Consider the following 24,778-nt stretch of genomic DNA (forward strand, 5'->3'; position numbering starts at 1 on the left):
AGAGAAGGACCAGCGATCTATGCCGCTGAGCAGATTCCGTCCAGCGTGTGGGAGTCAGGGTGCAGGAACAGGCCCGGCTGAGTGCTGTGCGGGCCAAATGGCGTTTACGTAAGTGTGCGGACAGCGCATGCCCGTGACACTGAAGACATCGAGAAAAAGCGAGAGCGCTGACTGCCAGGCCAGGGCACTCCGAGAACAAAGGCGCTACAGGAACACGTCAAATGACTAATGGAACGCATCATTTAAAAATGAACAAAGGTTAACAGAAGACCTGAGACCTCACATGCAGCGCGAGTTGAGTATGCAATCAAACAGCGTGGAGTTGAGGCCACATACTACTGCAGTTGCTGCTGGAGGCGGCGCAGGATCGAATGGGGCTCCTGGAGATAATCATTCACATCTCAGCAACCAGCACAGGCAAAGCTTGCAGCAGAGAGCCCCTGCGGTCGGCTGCCATTTTCAGATACCCTAGCTACCGTGGGCTCATTGCTTAACATAACATAAAATATATCACAAAAACTGCTACAACACCACGCACTGCAACATACAGTTGGAAAAATGCATTTCAGTCATAGCTGATACTTTTTAATTGAATTAAAATATTGTTTTCAAGCTTATATTTGAATGTCCTTCAAGCCAAATTTATGTAATTTATGCGAATATTTATTGGATGACATTAAAAGTTTTTTATTTTTTAACTTGAATCAACAGGTAATTCATCAGGCAATTAAATGTCTGAATTAAGACACTTAACACTTCAAAGGCCCTGTTTGCATTTGCAGCCGAGATGCATCACCATTCACACCAGTGTCTTCATGCGTCTGCAAGGCGTCCAGCTGACCACCACGACGGTCACCGCCTGACCCGGCATCAGGACAGCCGCCGCTCACCCTCGGGTCAGTACTGCGCCACGATGGTCACGGTCTGCCCAGCATCAGGACAGCCGCCACTCACCCTCGGGTCAGTACTGCACCACGACGGTCACCGCTTGACCGAGCATCAGGGCGGTCGCCACTCACCCTCGGGTCGGTACTGTGTCACGATGGTCACGGTCTGCCCAGCGTTCTTCAGTGCTGCTGCCGCCTGCTCATGAGTGGCCCCCCGCAGGTCCACCCCGTTCACCTGCATGTTATGGAATAGAGGGACAACATTTCACTGCATCTGACACTTGTGGCAATCCTGTGTGTGATTTCCAGAGTTGCCAACTTCGGTCAGCTGTCTGCATACAACATGCACATGCATTTACATGCAAGTAATAGTTTTATTTCCTTGTAAATCGTCTGTAGGGTTTGCAAATTACTCCAAAACTTTGGATGTAGCTAATGTTAGGCTTATAATGGAATAATACAGATTTGCTGTAAGATGTCTTGCGCACATGTGTGTCATGCCACATGCATGAGAGTCAGCAACCCTAGACATTTGCAGTGAACACATATTCTTAGTTTTCTTAGAATTCTTAGTCTGATTCTGTGTACTATGATACATACTCAGGACTTGATTCTGAACGAAGAGTAAAGTAGACAAACTAGGTACATCTCCATTTAATTATTATCTGGAGAACAGAGGAAGCCAGGTACAACCAGGGCTCCTATCAGAACACACAGATAAGCATTAATATGCACTTTTGGCCAACAACAGCCTTATTCTGAATGGGCAGTCCAGGCCACGGTGACTCTTACAGAGACGATGCGATCTCCTTTCCTCAGCTCCCCGCTCAGGTCCGCCGGACCCCCAGCCAGGATGAAGGAGATGAAGATGCCCTCTCCATCCTCGCCACCTACGATGTTGAATCCCAGCCCAGTGGAGCCTCGCAGCAGCACCACCTTCCGAGGCTCCCTGCAGGCCCAAAGCAGCACGTTCACTTCAGAACCTGCGACTACAGCAAACACTTTCATTTTAATGTATGAAATAACAGTAAATCTACGACTGATGTCCAGGTCATCCATCTGCCCGTTTTCAACTACGAGAAAACTCACTGAAACATCTGGTTGCATACGCTCTGTTTTTATAGCATTGTCACCTTACTCCCTCAAGTGGACATTTTTGGAATCACAGCTAATTCGTTCCAATTTGTGGCAGGACTTGAAGGTCAGTGCATTAGATCTATAAATTTTGTGTGCACTGTTTTATACATTTTTAGCTACAAACATGAATCAAAATTTTGATTATTATTAATATTACCATCTGAATATAAAATATTATTGTTATTGATATAACAACAAAATCAACAATGACAGCACAACTAATAATAATAATAATAATATACCATTGCTGATACTGGTGATGGTCATTCATATTTACATTTATTTTAAGCCTTGCACCCTCCTCGCCTGCTCTTGCACGACATGCTTTTGACTCCATGTCTGTCGTGACAGCAGACACACCTCACACTAACACACAGACAGCACACACACCTCACACTAACACACAGACAGCACACACACCTCACACTAACACACAGACAGCACACACACCTCACACTAACACACAGACAGCACACACACCTCACACTAACACACAGACAGCAGACACACCTCACACTAACACACAGACAGCAGACACACCTCACACTAACACCCAGACAGCACACACACCTCACACTAACACACAGACAGCACACACAGCTCACACTAACACACAGACAGCAGACACACCTCACACTAACACACAGACAGCACACCCAGCTCACACTAACACACAGACAGCACACACAGCTCACACTAACACACAGACAGCACACACAGCTCACACTCACACAGACAGCAGACACACCTCACACTAACACACAGACAGCAGACACACCTCACACTAACACACAGACAGCACAAACACCTCACACTAACACACAGACAGCAGACACACCTCACACTAACACACAGACAGCAGACACACCTCACACTAACACACAGACAGCACACACAGCTCACACTAACACACAGACAGCACAAACACCTCACACTAACACACAGACAGCACACACACCTCACACTAACACACAGACAGCAGACACACCTCACACTAACACACAGACAGCACAAACACCTCACACTAACACACAGACAGCAGACACACCTCACACTAACACACAGACAGCAGACACACCTCACACTAACACACAGACAGCAGACACACCTCACACTAACACACAGACAGCAGACACACCTCACACTAACACACAGACAGCACAAACACCTCACACTAACACACAGACAGCAGACACACCTCACACTAACACACAGACAGCACAAACACCTCACACTAACACACAGACAGCACACACAGCTCACACTAACACACAGACAGCACACACACCTCACACTAACACACAGACAGCAGACACACCTCACACTAACACACAGACAGCACAAACACCTCACACTAACACACAGACAGCACACACACCTCACACTAACACACAGACAGCACAAACACCTCACACTAACACACAGACAGCACACACACCTCACACTAACACACAGACAGCAGACACACCTCACACTAACACACAGACAGCACAAACACCTCACACTAACACACAGACAGCACACACAGCTCACACTAACACACAGACAGCACACACAGCTCACACTAACACACAGACAGCACACACAGCTCACACTAACACACAGACAGCACACACACCTCACACTAACACACAGACAGCACACACACCTCACACTAACACACAGACAGCACACACACCTCACACTAACACACAGACAGCACACACGCCTCACACTAACACACAGACAGCACACACGCCTCACACTAACACACAGACAGCACACACGCCTCACACTAACACACAGACAGCACACACGCCTCACACTAACACACAGACAGCAGACACACCTCACACTAACACACAGACAGCACAAACACCTCACACTAACACACAGACAGCACAAACACCTCACACTAACACACAGACAGCACACACACCTCACACTAACACACAGACAGCACACACACCTCACACTAACACACAGACAGCACACACACCTCACACTAACACACAGACAGCACACACACCTCACACTAACACACAGACAGCAGACACACCTCACACTAACACACAGACAGCAGACACACCTCACACTAACACACAGACAGCACACACACCTCACACTAACACACAGACAGCAGACACAGCTCACACTAACACACAGACAGCAGACACACCTCACACTAACACACAGACAGCACACACAGCTCACACTAACACACAGACAGCACACACAGCTCACACTAACACACAGACAGCACACACAGCTCACACTCACACAGACAGCAGACACACCTCACACTAACACACAGACAGCAGACACACCTCACACTAACACACAGACAGCACAAACACCTCACACTAACACACAGACAGCAGACACACCTCACACTAACACACAGACAGCACACACGCCTCACACTAACACACAGACAGCACACACAGCTCACACTAACACACAGACAGCAGACACACCTCACACTAACACACAGACAGCAGACACACCTCACACTAACACACAGACAGCACACACACCTCACACTAACACACAGACAGCACACACAGCTCACACTAACACACAGACAGCACACACAGCTCACACTAACACACAGACAGCACAAACACCTCACACTAACACACAGACAGCACACACACCTCACACTAACACACAGACAGCAGACACACCTCACACTAACACACAGACAGCACAAACACCTCACACTAACACACAGACAGCAGACACACCTCACACTAACACACAGACAGCAGACACACCTCACACTAACACACAGACAGCAGACACACCTCACACTAACACACAGACAGCACAAACACCTCACACTAACACACAGACAGCAGACACACCTCACACTAACACACAGACAGCACAAACACCTCACACTAACACACAGACAGCACACACAGCTCACACTAACACACAGACAGCACACACACCTCACACTAACACACAGACAGCAGACACACCTCACACTAACACACAGACAGCACAAACACCTCACACTAACACACAGACAGCACACACACCTCACACTAACACACAGACAGCACAAACACCTCACACTAACACACAGACAGCACACACACCTCACACTAACACACAGACAGCAGACACACCTCACACTAACACACAGACAGCAGACACACCTCACACTAACACACAGACAGCACAAACACCTCACACTAACACACAGACAGCACACACAGCTCACACTAACACACAGACAGCACACACAGCTCACACTAACACACAGACAGCACACACAGCTCACACTAACACACAAACAGCACACACACCTCACACTAACACACAGACAGCACACACACCTCACACTAACACACAGACAGCACACACACTTCACACTAACACACAGAGAGCACACACACTTCACACTAACACACAGACAGCACACACACTTCACACTAACACACACCACTCACAGCCTGCTGTAAATAAGCCACTTCAGTTCTGTCGCTAGGGGCAAATTACATGCTCCAGATTCACGGAAGTCATGTTCACAACCGTAGCCTCATCAGCTGGTGATAAATATCGTGCAGCACTGAGCATTAAATATTTCAAAATATTTACATCGCTGATAAGAATTTATGTTTGCGGTGCAGCGTCTGCATTTATTGCAAAGAACACTGGAGTCACGTTGGACTGCGGGACCACAAGGGTGTAGAGAGACAAGTCAGAGAAACCCAGGGATGATCTTTTTATAATATGGTAATAAACTACAAGGGCAAACTAATGGAGACAAGAAGGGCAGCACCGGTAATTCACAGATTGGTCCCCAGAGGGCAGCACCGAGCTTTGTTCGACTGCAAAGGGCATGATACGCACTGTACGCTATTTCTGTAACTATACACCGAAAGTGAACACCTGAAGCTATTCAGATGAAGCACACAAGGGTAATACAAGACAGATGGTGAACAGGAAAGACCATGTCTTCACGTCGAAGAGATTTATATGCTTATTTTAAAAAGCATATTCTCTCCTATTCTCAATTTTAAATAATAATCCTTACTCTACATTTAGAGACATAGTATTTTTTTATTCCTTTCAAATTATGAACCAGTCTAGTGATCACTGGTTTCTTCACAGGACTGGACTGACCAGTATAGTGACAAGATTAAAAGGACATTCTTCACACATCTATGTAGTAAATACGCGGCGTGCAGCTCTGGCTCCTCGGCTCCTCGCTGCTTCTGCAAACTGACAGCCCTGCTGGGGGTCTGCACTGACCCCGATGGTCTTAAGCCGGATAGCGCGGTCCAGGCCCCTGATGGGATCCATCCATTAGAGGGGGCTGAGACTGAGCAAGCCGTCACGGATGTGTGTCCACCGGGGCCTGCTTACAGTCCCCATCACCATCCCATCCCCCCCCTCAAAAAGCAGGTTTTATCTAGGCTGCCGCCATCTGTCCTCTGCTTCCCCCCCTGCTCACGCTCAGGCCGATCATAGCGGCTTTCACGGGTCAGCTTTACGAAGAAAAACAAAAATTAAACACAAATCCACTAAATATGCCCTAAAAGGCAAGTGCCAGCTTCCAGTAGCCAGCTAACGGAGCAGCCAGGGGGGCACCCGGGCACGTCAAGGGCACCTTACACCAGGCACGCCAAGGGCACCTTACACATCCAGTCTCCCTCATCCACAGACTGGCTTTGTTGCCACTCAGGTTCAGCCGAAGAAGGTTTTTAATTGCATCCCATTTCCTGGGCCTGACAGCCGCCCTCGCCAAGGAGAGGCAGCTCCATATCATGGCTGAATTAAAACGGATAGGGGGGCAGAGAGGTCCATTTCAGCACATTAGGCAGAGCACTGGCAGAGGCCCCCGCACTGCATGCTAAGCACACTGCCACCCACACCCCCCCCCCCCCCCCCGCCCACAGATATCCTCATCAGATGCTTCGAAGCCCATTTGTCTCATGACTTCTCCCCATATTTCCGTCATACTTTGCTGGTCCGGGCAGGATTAACTAACAGACCATCGGCAAGGAAAGTCTGTTTTTGTGACGGTAGTAGAACGACTGAACTTTGACTCAGTTGCCAGGGGCTACACATTAATCACAGCGTAGATTGGGGTACGACAGAAATGTGGACATTTCATTCATTCAGTGGTGCATTAAATTACACTTTGGGGAAAAATCTGAGAAAAACGATTATCTGGGCAGGCGAAGCGGTTATCAATTATGTGGCATTTTATTTGATTGCTGTGTTTAAAGGCAGACATAAGTAGGCTGTAACGAGATACTTCAGGCTTAAAATACTGACATTGAAATATATTTTACTTGTCAGAGCTATCAGTTTGCCATACGTGGTAAGTAGGGCAGATCATTTATCATTTATCATACCTGGGCAGCGTATTTTTAGGGTAAACAGTCTGCAGATGATGCATGTATACAATCACAGAAGCATTATGAACATGTTCTGCTCTTCCTGCCATCTTCTGTCTCCCACACAGAGGAGAACAGCTTACCTGGTGATCTCCTCGTCGGTCAGCACGCTCTTCGGGACGGGCGAGTAGCGGCCAGACGAGCTGGACACCAGCGGCTGGCTCAGGTAACTGGGAGAGGTGATATGGTTCTCCAGGTGTTGGGAATAGGCTGAAAGGAGATCAGATCGATATTCACCAGCCCGCTTACGCTGCACATGTCACTGACAACTAGCATGGCCTGGGCTAGGCTAACTGTACAGCAGGGTTCCCACCACAGGGACATACAGCACCATATTGTCCTTACTGGTGACACTGGCACAAATATAATTTAATTTAATTTCCAGCCGTGTGTTTGAAAAGGGCATCATATTCTTCTAAGGAACCCTGAAACATAAGCACACGTCGCATACACTCTACTCTGCTTTTCGTGTGTTGACATCTTTACACGAATCTACCTTTTAAATATTTATTATTCTTAGTTTTATATCTATTATTGTGCTGTGTTATTATTGTCCTTTACATCTTTCAGTTCATTTGTTTGCTTTTACTGTTTTTGCTGCCTTCTTCTTTTGTAATTGTCCTCTTATATAGTGTTACTGTGTATTCCTGTTTGTCACGTACAGCACTTGTTTTTGAAATAAATGTATTATTATTATTATTATTATTATCATCAAATCTGGCAACCCCTTTCCCCTTTTCGCCCGGACCCATACAGTCCAGCCCGTCTGCAATGTCGGCCCCATCTGACTCTCCCGTAATCGATCCACAGAACAAACAGTCTCCTCATTTGACATTAATAACAGCTTGTTTCTGCCAAATGGCAGCATCACGCTCATCATACCCAAAGCTATTCCGGCTGGGGCAGCGCACTGCAAGAGGATCAGCTGCGTAATTGGTTCTGTGAGCCTTAATCCGGCAGGGCGTGTCTCTGCAAACACTTAATGAAATGACTTTCATGCTTTCCCACCGCATGCGCAGAGCCGCGAGTCGCTGTGCAGCCAACATTACACATATCGTCTCCTTCCTACTTGGATTTATTGCTACATGGACAAGCTAGTGGGGTTGGGGATGGGGGGGGGGGGAGACCGCGTGACCCCATTCGTGATTTAATTTTCCTGTCCTTCACGCCTTGAGACCCAGATGACAGCATCCCCATACGGGATCCATGATCACCCAACATTTAGCCAGCTTCCGGACTGCTGAAGAGTTATTAAAAAATAGGTAAATATCGACAATGCTAACTGAGCCAGCACAGTGACCCAGTATCGCCTGGTGGGGGCGCTCTTCTGATTGTTGGATGTACAGTGTACTTGAGGAACATGTAGTGTCGCACCACACAGCACCACAAAGTGCGCAGCCTCAACCAATGTCAGCCAATGTCATTTGTTTCCCGTGGAAGCCTGAGACGGCTCAGCTGCAAGACCTCCTCATCGTCCTATAAACATGTCATTTTACTCTGTCCCTACTGGGGGAGGTGGGGTGTCCAAGCCTCTGAGTGATTCATGCTGTGCTGTAAGCAATTCATGGCCTGACTGATGGATGTTGCACGTCCGCAGTCTAAGCACAAAACCACATTTCTGAACCGATAGGAAATTAATTACACTTCGTAATTTGGTCATTGACAACGAAAGTGAAAGAGGTCTGCTTTTGGATAGTGTGTCCCAATTTTTAAAAAAGCTCATTATTCATCTCCTGCTGCTAATCATCATGGAGGATGCAGGGGTCGTGTGGTTCACAGGTGACACGCTGGTCCATAAGGAGATCGCAGTCACTTTAGGGGAGGCACGCAGGTCCGTTACTGGTGCCCCCCCCTCCTCCACGGAAGGGTGCGTTTTCTTTGGTGAAAGCGTCATGCAGGCAACACATGAGCGCAGCGCTGCGGCTCAGATCACACGCTACGGCGCTGACCTTTCATCCCAGAGCGTGATCGATATGGCGGCCCATCTACATGCTGTTAGAGCTCCATGCTGGCGACTTAGTAAACTGCAGCTGGCCCACAAAGCGATTTGAGCGCATCTCTGTTTAGGTTCACTCACTAAGTACAATCCGCCAGCCTGAATGATGAGCGCTGTTTACACTCTACAACTCTACACTCTATAACACTATTTCTGTACACCGTAACTCAAGCAATAGGTTTGGGAAAAAGGGACATTTAAAACACTCCTATCCATTATTCCATCCATCTTCCGCAATCCCTTATCTGGTAGATCCTGAAACCTTTCCAGGAAGGACAAGGCATGAGGCCGGGGACACCCTGGAATTAATGATGAAGAAAAAAGCTAGTGAAGTGTCTGACACAAAGTACACAGATACGACCTTCACTCAAAATGCATTCAGGAGAATAAAAGCAGAGATTTAAAGTTGCATGGGAGATGCCTGGAACAGTTGACCATAATCAGCGACCGCTGCTCAGATAATGCAGTCCACTAACATTCCTCTAAACACGACAGGAACCCTCCAAACCCAAACCGCTTGTTGATGTTTTGTTTGATTCTGGACTGCCATCAGCTGTTACCCGCACCAAACGCATTAGCTGGCATGAAATGGGTGTTAAAATCCCTCAGCTGTGTAAATAATGTAACAGTCACTGCGGTAACTAAATCCGAACAATGATGAAGGAGGCTCCATTGGGTGCTGTGGCGACAGATGGCCAAAGTGGCGATGTCTACAGCCAGGAGGGTAGAGCGCTGGCAGTGGCCTGGGAGAAGCAGGCAAAGGGAACTCACAGTTGGTGACGTCAGGCGGGATGAAGCTGTCGCTCATGAAGACACTGGTGGGTTTTGCCACCTTCAGGTACACAACATCGGGGGTGTTCTTCAAGGCGGCCACAGCTTCCTCATGGCTCACCTCCTCAAGGCAGGAGCTGTTTACCTACAGAGACAGGCACACACAGAAAGACATATAAACCAAAGACCTGTTCACCTACAGAGACAGGCACACACAGAAAGACATATAAACCAAAGACCTGTTCACCTACAGACAGGCATACACAGAAAGACATAAACCAAAGACCTGTTCACCTACAGAGACAGGCATACACAGAAAGACATATAAACCAAAGACCTGTTCACCTACAGGGACAGGCACACACAGAAAGACATATAAACCAAAGACCTGTTCACCTACAGAGACAGGCACACACAGAAAGACATATAAACCAAAGACCTGTTCACCTACAGGGACAGGCACACACAGAAAGACATATAAACCAAAGACCTGTTCACCTACAGAGACAGGCACACACAGAAACACATATAAACCAAAGACCTGTTCACCTAGAGACAGGCACACACAGAAAGACATATAAACCAAAGACCTGTTCACCTACAGGGACAGGCACACACAGAAAGACATATAAACCAAAGACCTGTTCACCTACAGAGACAGGCATACACAGAAAGACATATAAACCAAAGACCTGTTCACCTACAGAGACAGGCATACATAGAAAGACATACATTATAAACCAAAGACCTGTTCACCTACAGAGACAGGCACACACAGAAAGACATATAAACCAAAGACCTGTTCACCTACAGACAGGCATACACAGAAAGACATAAACCAAAGACCTGTTCACCTACAGAGACAGGCATACACAGAAAGACATATAAACCCAAGACCTGTTCACCTACAGAGACTGGCATACAAAGAAAGACATATAAACCAAAGACCTGTTCACCTACAGAGACAGGCACACACAGAAAGACATATAAACCAAAGACCTGTTCACCTACAGAGACAGGCACACACAGAAAGACATATAAACCAAAGACCTGTTCACCTACAGGGACAGGCACACACAGAAAGACATATAAACCAAAGACCTGTTCACCTACAGAGACAGGCATACACAGAAAGACATATAAACCAAAGACCTGTTCACCTACAGAGACAGGCATACATAGAAAGACATACATTATAAACCAAAGACCTGTTCACCTACAGAGACAGGCACACACAGAAAGACATATAAACCAAAGACCTGTTCACCTACAGACAGGCATACACAGAAAGACATAAACCAAAGACCTGTTCACCTACAGAGACAGGCATACACAGAAAGACATATAAACCCAAGACCTGTTCACCTACAGAGACTGGCATACAAAGAAAGACATATAAACCAAAGACCTGTTCACCTACAGAGACAGGCATACACAGAAAGACATATAAACCAAAGACCTGTTCACCTACAGAGACAGGCATACACAGAAAGACATATAAACCAAAGACCTGTTCACCTACAGGGACAGGCACACACAGAAAGACATATAAACCAAAGACCTGTTCACCTACAGAGACAGGCATACATAGAAAGACATACATTATAAACCAAAGACCTGTTCACCTACAGAGACAGGCATACAAAGAAAGACATATAAACCAAAGACCTGTTCACCTACAGAGACAGGCACACACAGAAAGACATATAAACCAAAGACCTGTTCACCTACAGGGACAGGCACACACAGAAAGATACAGTATATAAACCAAAGACCTGTTCACCTACAGGGACAGGCATACACAGAAAGACATATTCACCTACAGGGACAGGCATACACAGAAAGACATATACACCAAAGACCTGTTCACCTACAGAGACAGGCATACACAGAAAGACATATAAACCAAAGACCTGTTCACTGCATGATGGGTAACACTGAGGCCTTGGAGGCGGTATAGAATCACGGTGCACTAAGGAGAAGCATGTTGCCGGTGAGGAGGACATGGCTAAGCGGTACTCACAGCCAGCAGCTTGTCCCCTATCTGCAGCTTGCCGTCCTTGTGTGCGGCACCGCCTTCAATGATCTTAGTGACATAGATGCTGTTGTCTCCTGGAATGTGCTGATTCCCTACACCGCCCGCTATGCTGAATCCAAGGCCTGGGGGGGGGGGGGGATGGACAGAGGAGGGAGGGGGGAGAGAGGGCAGCACAGGCATCAGATGCGCTCCGACTGCGTTAACCATGTTTTTGTATGACGCCCGACTCATTAACACCTTCCCTCCCCAGGAGAGAGAACAGGCACAAATCTGACTGGAAAAGTGAGACCCCCCCTCCCCCCCATGGCACCGGTTTGCCGGAAAGCCTTGGGACACATGAGATCACAGTCTCCTTCTGCTGGGAAGGGAAACAAACATTAGAGACAGGCTGTTTTTGCCCAGGCCTCTCTCTCGAGACACTGGTGGGGTGAAAAAGACTGTTACTTCTCTTCTTTATGGCCTTTCCCTAACCCCCCCCCCCACCGCAGGATCACATCATTCTTTACAGCCATCTGACTGCAGTACATTATAACTGAGAGAACGACAAAATTTAACCATGTCTAGATTACACATACATACACACACACACACACACACACACACAACATCTGTGTTTACGTCCTCTGACCTAATAACTGATTCCTGTTTTTCTGGCAAGACAATTCATGCATATAATTTTTTAATGAGTTTCCATGAATTGATTACATTTTCCTAGGCATGAGACAAAATTACACTTGCAATATTAATAAAGAAAAATGAATATATTTAAGATGCATAAAATAAAAGGCACAGGACTCCACATCTGTCCAGATGGCCTTCTTAAAAACCTAAAAAGTTTGTTTACTTGTTTTTTTTTAACGTGGAGCTGAACACAAAACATATAGAACGGTTTACAAATTGTCTAGTGGGACATTTGATATTTTCCCAAAGCCTTAAAATTCAGTTTGGAATAAAATCCCAAGATAAACTACACATGAGAGTATGTTTGCTACTGCCGATTTTTCATCCTCAGATTGCACAAGAATGGTCTGCAAATTAAAGCAGTTTCAAATTATTCAGAAATAGGAAAATGTTATTAAAAGCATTAATTATTGCTTAAATTGGATCATCTAACTGCTCAATTTCCAAACCAACAAAGAAAATGGCAGTGTTACAGCTAGAACGGAAATTGCCATCCATGTAAATATGATAATTAGATAACAAAGATACGGTCGCTTCCATAGGCTGAGCCCCTGCCAGCTGACCCCTGCAGACGAGAAGAGTGAAGCCAGCCTCGGTTTGGCTTTAGCTGAAGCCAAGATCGTTCTGTATATGACAACCATGTTGAACGGAAAGCTCTGATTGGCAGGGCCTCCTCTCCGGGCTGCGGAGGCAGGAAGTCCTACCTTTAGGGCCTTTAACCAGCTTGATTTCCACTATTTTCTCGGTGACCGGTTTCCTCCTGCGGACGTAAAGCCTGACGATGCAGCCGGCTTCCTTCAGGGCCTCCACCGCTTTGCTGTGAGTGACGTCCCGCACGTCTGCATCATTCACTCTCAGGATGCAGTCATTCACTCTGCAGCAGCATGGAACGCATGAACATTGTATGGATCAACACTGAACATCAACACTGAACATGAGCACATTGATACTGGGCTAACAAGGGGCCTCAGCTGTTCCTGTAACACTGAGAAGCCACTTATTATGAACCATTAGTGGCCAGGTGACATCTTAACCAAACTGACAAATCGACAATAGTTACACTTAAGGGTTAAGTATCCTTCTCCAAGGTACTACAGCAGGCGCGCTTGAGGTATTTGGGTCAGAAAGCAGCAGGTCAGTGTCGTTATTCACTACGCTAAGTGCTGCAGAGTTTGTGAGAATGCAGCTGGTCAAGGAAAGAAACAAAGAATCAAGAGAGAAGATTATAAATCGGAAATAGATGGGGGACCAGAATGAATATAGGCCTCCTGCACAAGAAGGACGTGTCGGTAAATTGCAGCATTCGCTCACTACCGTCGCTCTTAGGAATCTCTTCTCTTAAAGCTGTAGCTGACCCTGCACCACTGTTACCATTATCTCACTGCACACAAGGTGCCAGCATTACAGTAGCTTTGGATTCATGGCCAGGTTCAGCTACAGTCAACACGGTGTGGCTGAGCCCCATATGAAGCAGATGCTGGAGGCGGGCACTCACTGGGGACGGGCACTGACCAGGGGTGGGCACTGACCTGGGGCGGGCACTGACCAGGGTGGGCACTGACCGGGGACGGGCACTGACCGGGGACAGGCACTCACTGGGGGCGGGCAGTCACTGGGGGCGGGCACTGACCGGGGGCGGCACTGACCGGGGGCGGGCAGTCACTGGGGGCGGGCACTGACCGGGGGCGGGCACTCACTGGGGGCGGGCACTGACCGGGGGCGGGCACTGACCGGGGGTGGGCACTCACTGGGGGCGGGCACTCACCGGAGACGGCCATCCTGAGCGGCTGCACCGCCGGGGATGATTTTGGTGATGAAGATGCTAGGATCATCGCCGATGTGGGGGTTATCCGTGCCTCCCGCGATGCTGAAGCCCAGGCCTGAATTGCCCTGTTAGCAAAGATGGCCGCATGCCATGCACACACATTCGCGCATGTCAACGAGGGAAACACCTGTTCAGCAAACTGGCACATAAATACAAATGTGTAGCAAACGCAAAAAATCCTGCAGGAAAGACAAAGGCGAGTACAGGAAGAGATGCATCTCCAATCTGGACTCAAATCTGTTCAGCCCCTTTAGAAAAGGAGAAGAGTCACTCCGGAAGACTCCCTTCTGAGGTTCCCCGGTGATAGAACGGGCTGCCGAATCGCGTCCAGCCATCAGACTCCCTGACCACCTTCAAGAAACACTTCAAGACCCATCTGATCCAGAAATACCTCTACAGGCCTGATGCATCTCCGAGTTCCCTGAATGTTCCTGATGTTCCTGATGTTGCACTTCATTCTCATTGAATATTAGTCTTATTAGGCTCTTGTTGCCTCCTCCTCCAATACTGCTTACACTTGTAACTGGGCATTGATCGAGCAGCCAGACTGAAACCTCAGTATATACAATGTGCATGAGATCCAGCTCAGTTACCCAGGTATAGTTAGAGTAGGGCTGGGCGATAAAACGATTACGATATGTATCGCGATAGACACGTGATCGATATCAATAAAAAATGTGTTCGATAAAACGTTCGATATTTTTTATTCTTCGTCGGAAGAAAACAGAGGTTGCGAAGCTAGTTTGGATCCGAACAGGTGTTCCGGGCAATTCGGTTTCCCTATGTTTCCCCTGTCTATCGGGAAATAATGTTTCCCCTAATATTAAATCAAAGAGGTATGTGAAATGTCTGAAAATCACTCAAGTACATTATTACATGTGAATACTGTATTGTTATTAGTACCGAGGCCCAGAGTTGCTGTATACCTGTTTTAACAGGGGGGAACCAAATATCCTGGATGTCAGGAAATAATGTTTCTCCTAATATATAGGCAAATATGTAGCCTATGTGAGATGTCTGAAAATCACTCAGGTACATTATTACATATGAATACAGTAGATCGTCACGCATAATATAGTCTTATATAAGCAATACTATCCCGTTTTCATCAATAAATATCTCTATCCAGCGAATTAAATACTTTCATTTATTATCAGTAAAAACAAAAAACATGTGATGTTTTAAAATATGTGGCTTGTTTACCTCAAGAGCTTCGTAAAAAGACATGAAAACAACAGCGAAACCGTGTACAAATCAGCGCGCGACAGGGGAAACTGAATTGCCCGGAACACCGGAAACGCAGCTGTCATAAATGGTCGTAGCACAGCAAAGCTGCTTTATGGAAGTTCTGCCGGTTTTTTGTGAATCACTGTGACGGTCGCCTCGCCCTTCCCTAACGCCGCTCGCCCCCCGTCTCCTGAATATTAAGTTATAGGTCTGTATCCTTTCGGTTTGTATGTGTCATGTTGTCCGGTTTTTCGCGTATCCCGTGTTTCGTTTCGAGTCTGCCGTGTCTTTGTTTCCCCTTCTCTCTTTCCTCTCTGTGTTTACGGCGCACTTCCGGGTTCCGGCTCCCTACGTATCGCGTCTTCCTCGTTAGTGTTTGCATGTGTGTCTTTTCCTAGCACAAAACCTGGACTGAAAATATACTTGAATAGTTCAACTTCAAGTATGATTAGAGTAAGAATAACTTGAAGAGTTACTTTTTCATATTTCTGCAGGTTTTATATTTCAAACAATGTTACTGTACTGTATCAGGTTTGTTTTTTTATATTACAGATGTATCTCAGTCTACGTCAGTTTTATTTATGTTTACAAAACACTGCACATATTTTAAAAACACTTTATTTTCCATGGTTGTTGACATGTTTAAAATAAAAATGTTTAAATGTAATATATTTTTCTCCTGGTCTTTATTTTAAATGGGTCATAAAAAATGTCAATAATTATCGATATCGACCGATATAAAACACTCATATCGTGATACAGTTTTCAGTCATATCGCCCAGCCCTAAGTTAGAGATATGAATAACTATTTAAATTATAATAATAATAATAATAATGAAGAAGGCAGCTTTAAATTAAGGCTAACATTGACACAGGAGGCTGACACATATAAGTATGTCCAGATAAGGCACAAAGATACCAGCCATGTCAGAAATTACAGCCTATATCCTTTTAGGGATATTATGTAGCGGAAATGAAATGGTGTACCACAGAAAGGCAGGCTTTGCACTCCAAAAAAAAACAAAGTACACCAGCAAATAGGGGGGAATTAAGAAGGAAAGACGCTATTAATAATGTGCACTAGAGAGCGGAATAAGGTCAGAGCAGAACAGCGAGGAGGCCTGCGGGCACTGCTGCTCACAGACAAGCTCCTGCAGCACCTCACCATCAGCTGGCAAACGGGACCATGCCCACTCTGCTCTTTTAAGGGGACAAACGGCGTGGACGGGCGTCGCTGACTCAGACTGGCGTATCACACAAGTCAAACCAAATCTACTCATGTTTGCATATTTCACCAGCAGGTGACATCACGCATACAGGCGCTATCAACAGAGCCTGAGCCAGTGTGGGAAAATGAATGGGAAGACATGGCAGTCAGAAAGAAAAATGACTGGTTCAGAGAGACAGCCAATCAGACTGTTGAGGAGATGGATCCAAGCGACTTGAGGGGGAAGACACCTGATTGATTGGTTCCGCCTCCTCTAATTTCTTGGACCCACCTCCTGTACAATCTGATTGGTTATCAATCTGAACCAATCATTTTTCTTTCTTTGTGTAAGTGAAACTCCATGAGCAAAATCAAAAAGTGGCCTCACTGCTAAAGGCTTACTGTACTAAACCCCTCCAGTTTTATTTGGCAGATAAGGCCAGCTTTAAAGCAACCCCTTTACATTCATTTTTTAATTAGGTACATTGCAGAGATGCTGCATTAACTGAAGACTGAAATTGAGGGGGGGCTCATATGTGCTGTGAATGGTTTTGTCTTTCTTCATGGTAATGTGTGTTCAGTTGTTGGGAGCGATTTGTTTTTATTACATTCCTCGCGCCTTAACTTATTCCACTGCTGAGCCCCTTAACACTGACGCATGTTGCAAGTTGTCCTTTGAATACAAACAACTTTCCTCTGATGTATTAAGTAATCTGCCAAAGAGAACACATACCTGTATTATACATGCAGGCATAAACACTGCATTACACCTGGACCAACATGTGCCTCATGTTTAAGAGAAAACGCAGCTACAAGCCTGCGAGAACTTGACTATACTGATGTGTCTATGTTCTATAAAAACACGTGTGCGCATGCAATTATAAACTATGCACAAAAAAGTTTGAAATATGGTTTAACAACAAAAAACGCTAACTGAGAGGGCATCAATCTAAATTGTGTAACTGACAATAACGTTTTTAACAGATGGCAACAGATGTTACAGTTAGTGTATTCTCTAATCTACACCTTTGACTCGCAGTCACCTAAATCAACAAATAAAGATGGTGAATTTCATTGCAACTAAACTACACATCAGGATCACTTACAGAAGGATACATTTGAAGGTCCATTTAAACAATCAGAGATTTTTGTTTCCATATCCATTGGGATTTCAATTCCTTCACCACCATCTACAGTACTTCATTTTTTCAATATGCACCAGAGAGTTACGGCACCTGTTCTCCTACCCGCTCAAGCGTGATCTCTTCATATTCAAAGTCCGCCTCGGTCCCGTTAACCTGGGAAAACAAGAGACGATGCATGAGCGACAGATGCATCTCGATGTGGCTCTGGACGCCTCTGACGACACCCTCACGCATGGCTTCGGGAGAACGGGACACGCCGACTGCACCGCGGCTCGGAGATCCATTCAGATCCTTCGACCCTCCTTTGCTCGGTTCAGGTTTTGGCGAGACGCTACAGAGACACCATTATCATTAACAAGCTTTAGCTACAAGCGAGATCAAGGACAGAGAGGTAAGCAGGGGCAGCTCAGCCTGCTCCCTCGTCGCGGACGAAACACCACACTGAGCCTCTTAGATCCAGCCTACTTGCCTGCTGAATGAGCCATGGTGACTATTACTGTTTTATTTCTGCACAACAGGCATTGCTGTCCGGAGAGACCCAGAGATCTATCATTTATTTGTTTGTTTTTACCCAATGACAAAGCTGGATGTCCTTACAGAAGGAATTCAGGTTAAGTACCTCGCTCAAGGGTGTACATCATGAGCTCCACCTGGGAGCCAGACCTGCAGTCCACCCTTGAACCATCGCGTTGGCCACGGAAGACTGTTTCCCAGCACACTGCGAGGAGACGGCCAGATCTCCACGTCCGGGTTACGCTCGGGCACCGCGAACGATGGACGGGCTGTAAGCATCCAATCAGCCGCAGCGGCGACGTCTCCATCAAGAAGAGTGGGGCGGCTGAATGTGGCTGCGTGTTGTTTTAGCGCGACGGCGTGTCGCTTTAGCGTGACGACGCGCTCCAGGGGCTCACGCTAAGCACAGGAGTGTGGGATGCAGGAAAGTGGGTCTTGTCAGACCTGGACTGGAACGGGGCCAGCAGGGATTAACCTCAATGGTTTCAAATAGGACAAGAACAGGGTCAAGTCCCTGGCTGTTCAGGCCACGGTGCTATAATGGCTTGAAATCAGCCCAGCAGCTGCATTACCAGTCATGCCCACAGAGCTGCTATGGCGGCCTGGTTCCCATGAGCCCCCCCTACCCCCGTCCCTGCCCCAGTCCCAGGTCCTGTGTGGTGGCACTTAAAGCCCAGAGCTCCTTCTGCTCCCCATAGGGAGTAACAAACAAAGGGTGGCCAATCAGGAGGCTCGGCCAGCACGGGGCCAGGCCGTGCATTTCAACCTGTACACACAACTGGATGCTGCTGCTTTTGTAAATGCCCAAGAAATAATTGCAGTTTTAAACGCCATGATTATGTTTATATAGCTGTTTATCTATCTCCCCTTCTTCTAACCCCTTATCCAGGACAGGGGGGTGGTGAGCATTTAGCCTATCCCAGGGGGCAGATGGCACACTGCAAGGAACACCTGCAAGGCACGCAAGTGCACTGCAGGGAGAGCACGCACACACGACACACTGCAAGGGACACCTGCAAGGCACGCAAGTGCACTGCAGGGAGAGCACGCACACACGCAGACCTGTAACCATATCTTTGTAGGGACTGCTCATTCATTTCTATGGGAAAAGTGCTAATACTAACTATGACAACCATACCCCTACCCAACCCTTACCATAACCATAAGTAACCTATCAAAATACAGTAGCACCTTGGAACTTGAATGCCTCTTAACTTGACCAACTCGGACATCGAACGGGTCTGTTGATTTTTTTCCGACCAAAATCTTGGAATTTGACTGTTCCTGCTAAAACTTGAATGGTTCGAGATGCGTTCAGCTCTACTTGACTTCGAACTTGACTTCGACCTCGACCAAATCGCAACTCAACCAGCCTTCTGGAACGAATTAAGTTCGTGTTCCAAGGTACCACTGAACGAGTTTTTGCATTTTTATTTTTTTGATTGTAGTCACATAATTCTGGAAAATTTTATAGTTTCCCCTTATGTGCGTCTGTCAAAAAAATGGGTATAAATCACACTGTTGTTACACACACAGACAGATACACACACACCCACACACACACACAGAAACGCACTCAGATACACACACAGATACACACACACAGACAGGCACACACAGATACACAAGCACACACACACACACATACACAGACAAACTGAGATACACACACAGACACACAGATACACACACACACCACAACACAGATGCCAATTACCCTGGCCAGTACAGCAGAAAACCAACACTCACAAGTAAACACAGGAGAACATGCAGACTCCACACACAGAACCAGAGGGTGGAATCGAAACCATGACCCTGGAGATGATGTCACTGTCCCGCTGCTTCAAAATTACAGCCCTCTGATTTAAAAAAACGGGAGATCTGTTCAGATGAATATATGTAAACACAATTCATAAAGCCGTATCTTCTTCTCTGTCCCAAAACTAAAAAAAACAGCCCTAATGACTTACTGATAAGGCAAAGGAACCAAAAGACGCGTGGAACCAAAGCACAGAAGGAGCCGGGCGAAAGGGGCCCGCTGCAAGGCCGCCGTGACATGTGGGGGACATACGGCAGGGAGGCAGGAACGTGCACATGGCTGACCAGCAGAGCGGCGATGGAGACACTCCAGGAAAAGTGCACCCTGCATGCCTTTGCTTCCTTGTATGAATGGAAGCCTGTTCAGTGGCCTAAACGGAATTTCCTCTATCATCAAACAGCACAAATTAGCCACTATGCTCTGAGGTGATTACGGGTGGCTGTCACTGTCCTCTCTCCCTCTCCATGCATCATCGGCCTTCAGATGCGCAGTGAAGAGAGATTTCAGTTGGTCATTAAGCGTTTCAGCAATATGTGTCACTTGACTGCAATAACAACAACTTCATCGTAGGCAAATGAGTGCTGATTCGCGGCTGAAGTGGCACACGACTCTCCCACAAAGACAACTCACCCTCACATGTGCAAAAATGTATCTGGAGAGCTTCCTGAGTCCACATCAAAGACTCTCTCCTTCATCTGGCTGCCCAGAATTTAATTGCTTAGACCTTTCCGGTTAAATTGAATTTAAAAAAAAAAAACTTTCAGCATAATCCTATTAGGGTTCTGTCAATGAAATGAACGAGGTGGTTTCAAGCACTGGCAAGGAGGGAAGACATTTCAGCTGTGGTGCTGGGGGCTCTGTAGCCCTGTCGAACGGAACCCTGCACCATCATCTCATCAGGAGCACTCCAAGCCCACAACAATTACGTCATATCATGGACCTGAGGTCGAGGAAAGAAAAAAAAACAAAGAAAATCCACATGGCTTGCGTTGTTCACAGCGTTTATGACCACATGCATTTGATCAACAGCCACAATCGGCATTAAAATGAAGACAAATTAGAGAACCTTAAATTGGAGCTTAAATCATTAATATTCATACATGCAAACCGGTGCTGAATTATCAGTCTGCCTATAACTGAAGGGACACAAGGAACAGCACAGAAGAGAAATCGCATAGTAGCCATCCTCGCTAACCCCAGCTCCTCACATCACACCCCAGCCCCTCACATCACACCCCAACCCCTCACATCACACCCCAGCTCCTCACATCACACCCCAACCCCTCACATCACACCCCAGCTCCTCACATCACACCCCAACCCCTCACATCACACACCAGCTCCTCACATCACACCCCAACCCCTCACATCACACACCAGCTCCTCACATCACACCCCAACCCCTCACATCACACCCCAGCTCCTCACATCACACCCCAGCTCCTCACATCACACCCCAGCTCCTCACATCACACACCAGCTCCTCACATCACACACCAGCTCCTCACATCACACCCCAGCTCCTCACATCACACACCAGCTCCTCACATCACACCCCAGCTCCTCACATCACACCCCAACCCCTCACATCACACACCAGCTCCTCACATCACACCCCAACCCCTCACATCACACACCAACCCCTCACATCACACCCCAGCTCCTCACATCACACCCCAGCTCCTCACATCACACCCCAGCCCCTCACATCACACCCCAGCCCCTCACATCACACCCCAGCTCCTCACATCACACCCCAGCTCCTCACATCACCGCATCGCCCTGCGCAGCTAAACCCTGAAGACTCTCTGAAGTCTCCTTGCTTTGAGGCTCTGTGCGCCTCAAAGCTCCCAGAATGTCCATTTCTAACGGGTCAACGGACTGCAGCTGCGGGCAGCTGAGATGGTGCCAGTCTTAGCGTGGTGCCTCAGGCTGGGCATGCCCGTGTGGGGGGATGGCAGCAGGCCACAGTGTGCGTCCCTCTTCATGGGGATGATGATTCCCGAGAGTGTGCTGCTCACTACTGTATGGTCAGCGGCAAGCGAAAACGTCTAGGCTACAGGTGGGCGATATGGCAAAAATATTATATCATGATGTTTTTCAGACAGGATCAGGATCCACGATCTTATCACAATTCTTTTCCATGTTAGCTTTTAAGACTATTTTGCAAGTTACTTAGAAGTACAACCAAACTAATTCCCCTATTTTAAAAATATAGCCCTAAGAGGTAATAAAACTAAAAGATAAATGTACTCAAGTACATTTAGGCACCTCCTCTACGTCGTCCATGCTGCTATGCTACCAAACAGGAAACGTGCTGCGTGTTTCACATTGTATGTTGGGACACGGGTTAGAGAGGAAGAGATCCAAGGCACTACCTACGGTTTGCTGTCACTGGGTTACTGGTGAGCTGAAACGGATTCGGCTGACAAAACAACTTCAGATGCGTGCATGAGCCATAGAACTGCAACTGATAGAATGATACTAACGACCTCACCGTAAAGGCAGTTTGTGGAGATATTTTAACTGTTTACGGTCTATTATCATCAAATCGCACATCCCTAGTCTCGGCTGCCACTCAGGTGATCTGAAATGTAACGCAACTTCACAATTTGTGAAGTGTTGGTTTTGAAAACACAGCAGCAACACAAGTTAATTGAAAATTTCAATAGTGTTACAATGAAATGTCCCTCTCCAAATGACATACCTTAAGTTTAATCATTTTACAGAAGGTTTTTGGCTTAAATTCATGCTTGGTTTGTACTTGCCAGCTACTAAAACTAATAGTTGTTTTCCAGATTAAATAAGTTTAAGTAAAAATATGAACATGTACTTTATCACATACAGGAATGTGGATCACAGGAATATAAAATACTAACATAAAAATCAATACAATTAAACAATTATAAAACAGCAAAAGTATGCCGCACAAAATGATGGGCAGTCTGTCTGTCACCCTGTAACAATGAATTAACTCCCAGGAGATACACATTATACTGACAGCAGTGCTTCTGTGTTATACTTTAAACCCACACTGGACAGCTGTTCAAAACCATCGACCAAGGCATCGACATGATCTACACAACTGACCTTCCTTAATCAATTAAGGAATAGGAACAGGATAGGGAAACAGGTACTGAGAAGTAACCTACATGCAAAAAAGGGATTGCTAAACCGCAGTCATCCATCTTATACACCCTGCATCCAGTACACGCTGGTACTGTTTGTTACCACCAGAGACCATTGGAGCAGTTCAAGACTCCCATGACTTTCTGAATTAGGCCTGAAAACATTTGCCAATCAAGAAGGGAAAAAAAATCAAGAATCAATTAGGAAAAAAATGTGATCTTGTAAAGCTTACATTGTGTATTGCAGGGACTGTGCAGAGAAAAAGCAGTATTCAGGATTCCTTATAACAAAAACTAAAATTTTGTTAGTTACAGGAAGCAGACCAGGTAGCATGACATTCAAAGAGGTAACATGCCTCACAATCTGAAAATGTTTTCTTTCTGTTTTAAATGCAAATGGATGGTCTTAGGAGCGTCATGAAGACACCTACCTGCAGAGGTGGAACTTTCAGGTCCTGAAAGTACAAATCCAGACCAAGATTTTGTTTCAACCAACCAGTTGAGTACTCTGTGACTGTGACTGTTTATGCTCAACTGGTTGGTTGAAAGTAAATCATGGTCCGGATTTTCACTTTCTGGACCTGAAATTGCCACCTCTGCCTACCTGTCCTCAGCAGTATCAGTGTGGCCCTTTTCTCTGAAAGCGCCGACCTGCTGCTTTCACCAATAACCACCGAAATACATGTAAATCTATTCTACAAATTAATTATTCTCCAAGGCAAAAGTGTACAGACAGCATGACTAAAATACCACAGGTCCAAACACAGTAATAAGCTCATTCTGGCACAGGTGCATGAATGCGCCCATAATGGAGGAAGCAGGACGCTGATGTTTGACTCTTGGAACCGGCAGTACGGCCCCCATGCGTTTGACCAACAAGCTGCCCCAGCACCTGTGATGCTAGATGAGAAGTTTCCTTAGCAAAGCGGTCCCCAGCTGTCACTTGTTGATCGGATTAGAGACTATTTACGTTTCCTAATTAGGCGTAGGAAACACCCAGTTGATGTG

At 46.5% G+C, this 24,778-nt stretch overlaps 1 protein-coding gene across 18 annotated transcripts in view; it reads right to left on the minus strand.

The window, feature by feature from the left end:
* Window positions 1-24,778, minus strand: part of LOC111860396 (disks large homolog 1-like) — a 135,736-nt gene that overhangs the window by 21,492 nt on the left and 89,466 nt on the right. For 9 of the 18 annotated variants that reach the window (XM_072699497.1, XM_072699492.1, XM_072699491.1 and 6 more), the window contains 8 exons: window positions 18,413-18,463; window positions 14,672-14,796; window positions 13,611-13,780; window positions 12,211-12,347; window positions 10,188-10,332; window positions 7,504-7,630; window positions 1,680-1,836; window positions 1,020-1,122 (listed from right to left, as the gene is read on the minus strand). In XM_072699497.1, the coding sequence (XP_072555598.1) occupies window positions 1,020-1,122; window positions 1,680-1,836; window positions 7,504-7,630; window positions 10,188-10,332; window positions 12,211-12,347; window positions 13,611-13,780; window positions 14,672-14,796; window positions 18,413-18,463 (1,015 nt within the window). Of the gene's footprint in view, window positions 1-1,019; window positions 1,123-1,679; window positions 1,837-7,503; window positions 7,631-10,187; window positions 10,333-12,210; window positions 12,348-13,610; window positions 13,781-14,671; window positions 14,797-18,400; window positions 18,464-24,778 lie in introns of all 18 variants that reach the window. The other 9 variants (XM_072699495.1, XM_072699496.1, XM_072699493.1 and 6 more) reach the window with 1 other exon arrangement.

This window comes from Paramormyrops kingsleyae, chromosome 15 (assembly GCF_048594095.1).
Source record: "Paramormyrops kingsleyae isolate MSU_618 chromosome 15, PKINGS_0.4, whole genome shotgun sequence".
Lineage (NCBI taxonomy): Eukaryota > Metazoa > Chordata > Actinopteri > Osteoglossiformes > Mormyridae > Paramormyrops > Paramormyrops kingsleyae.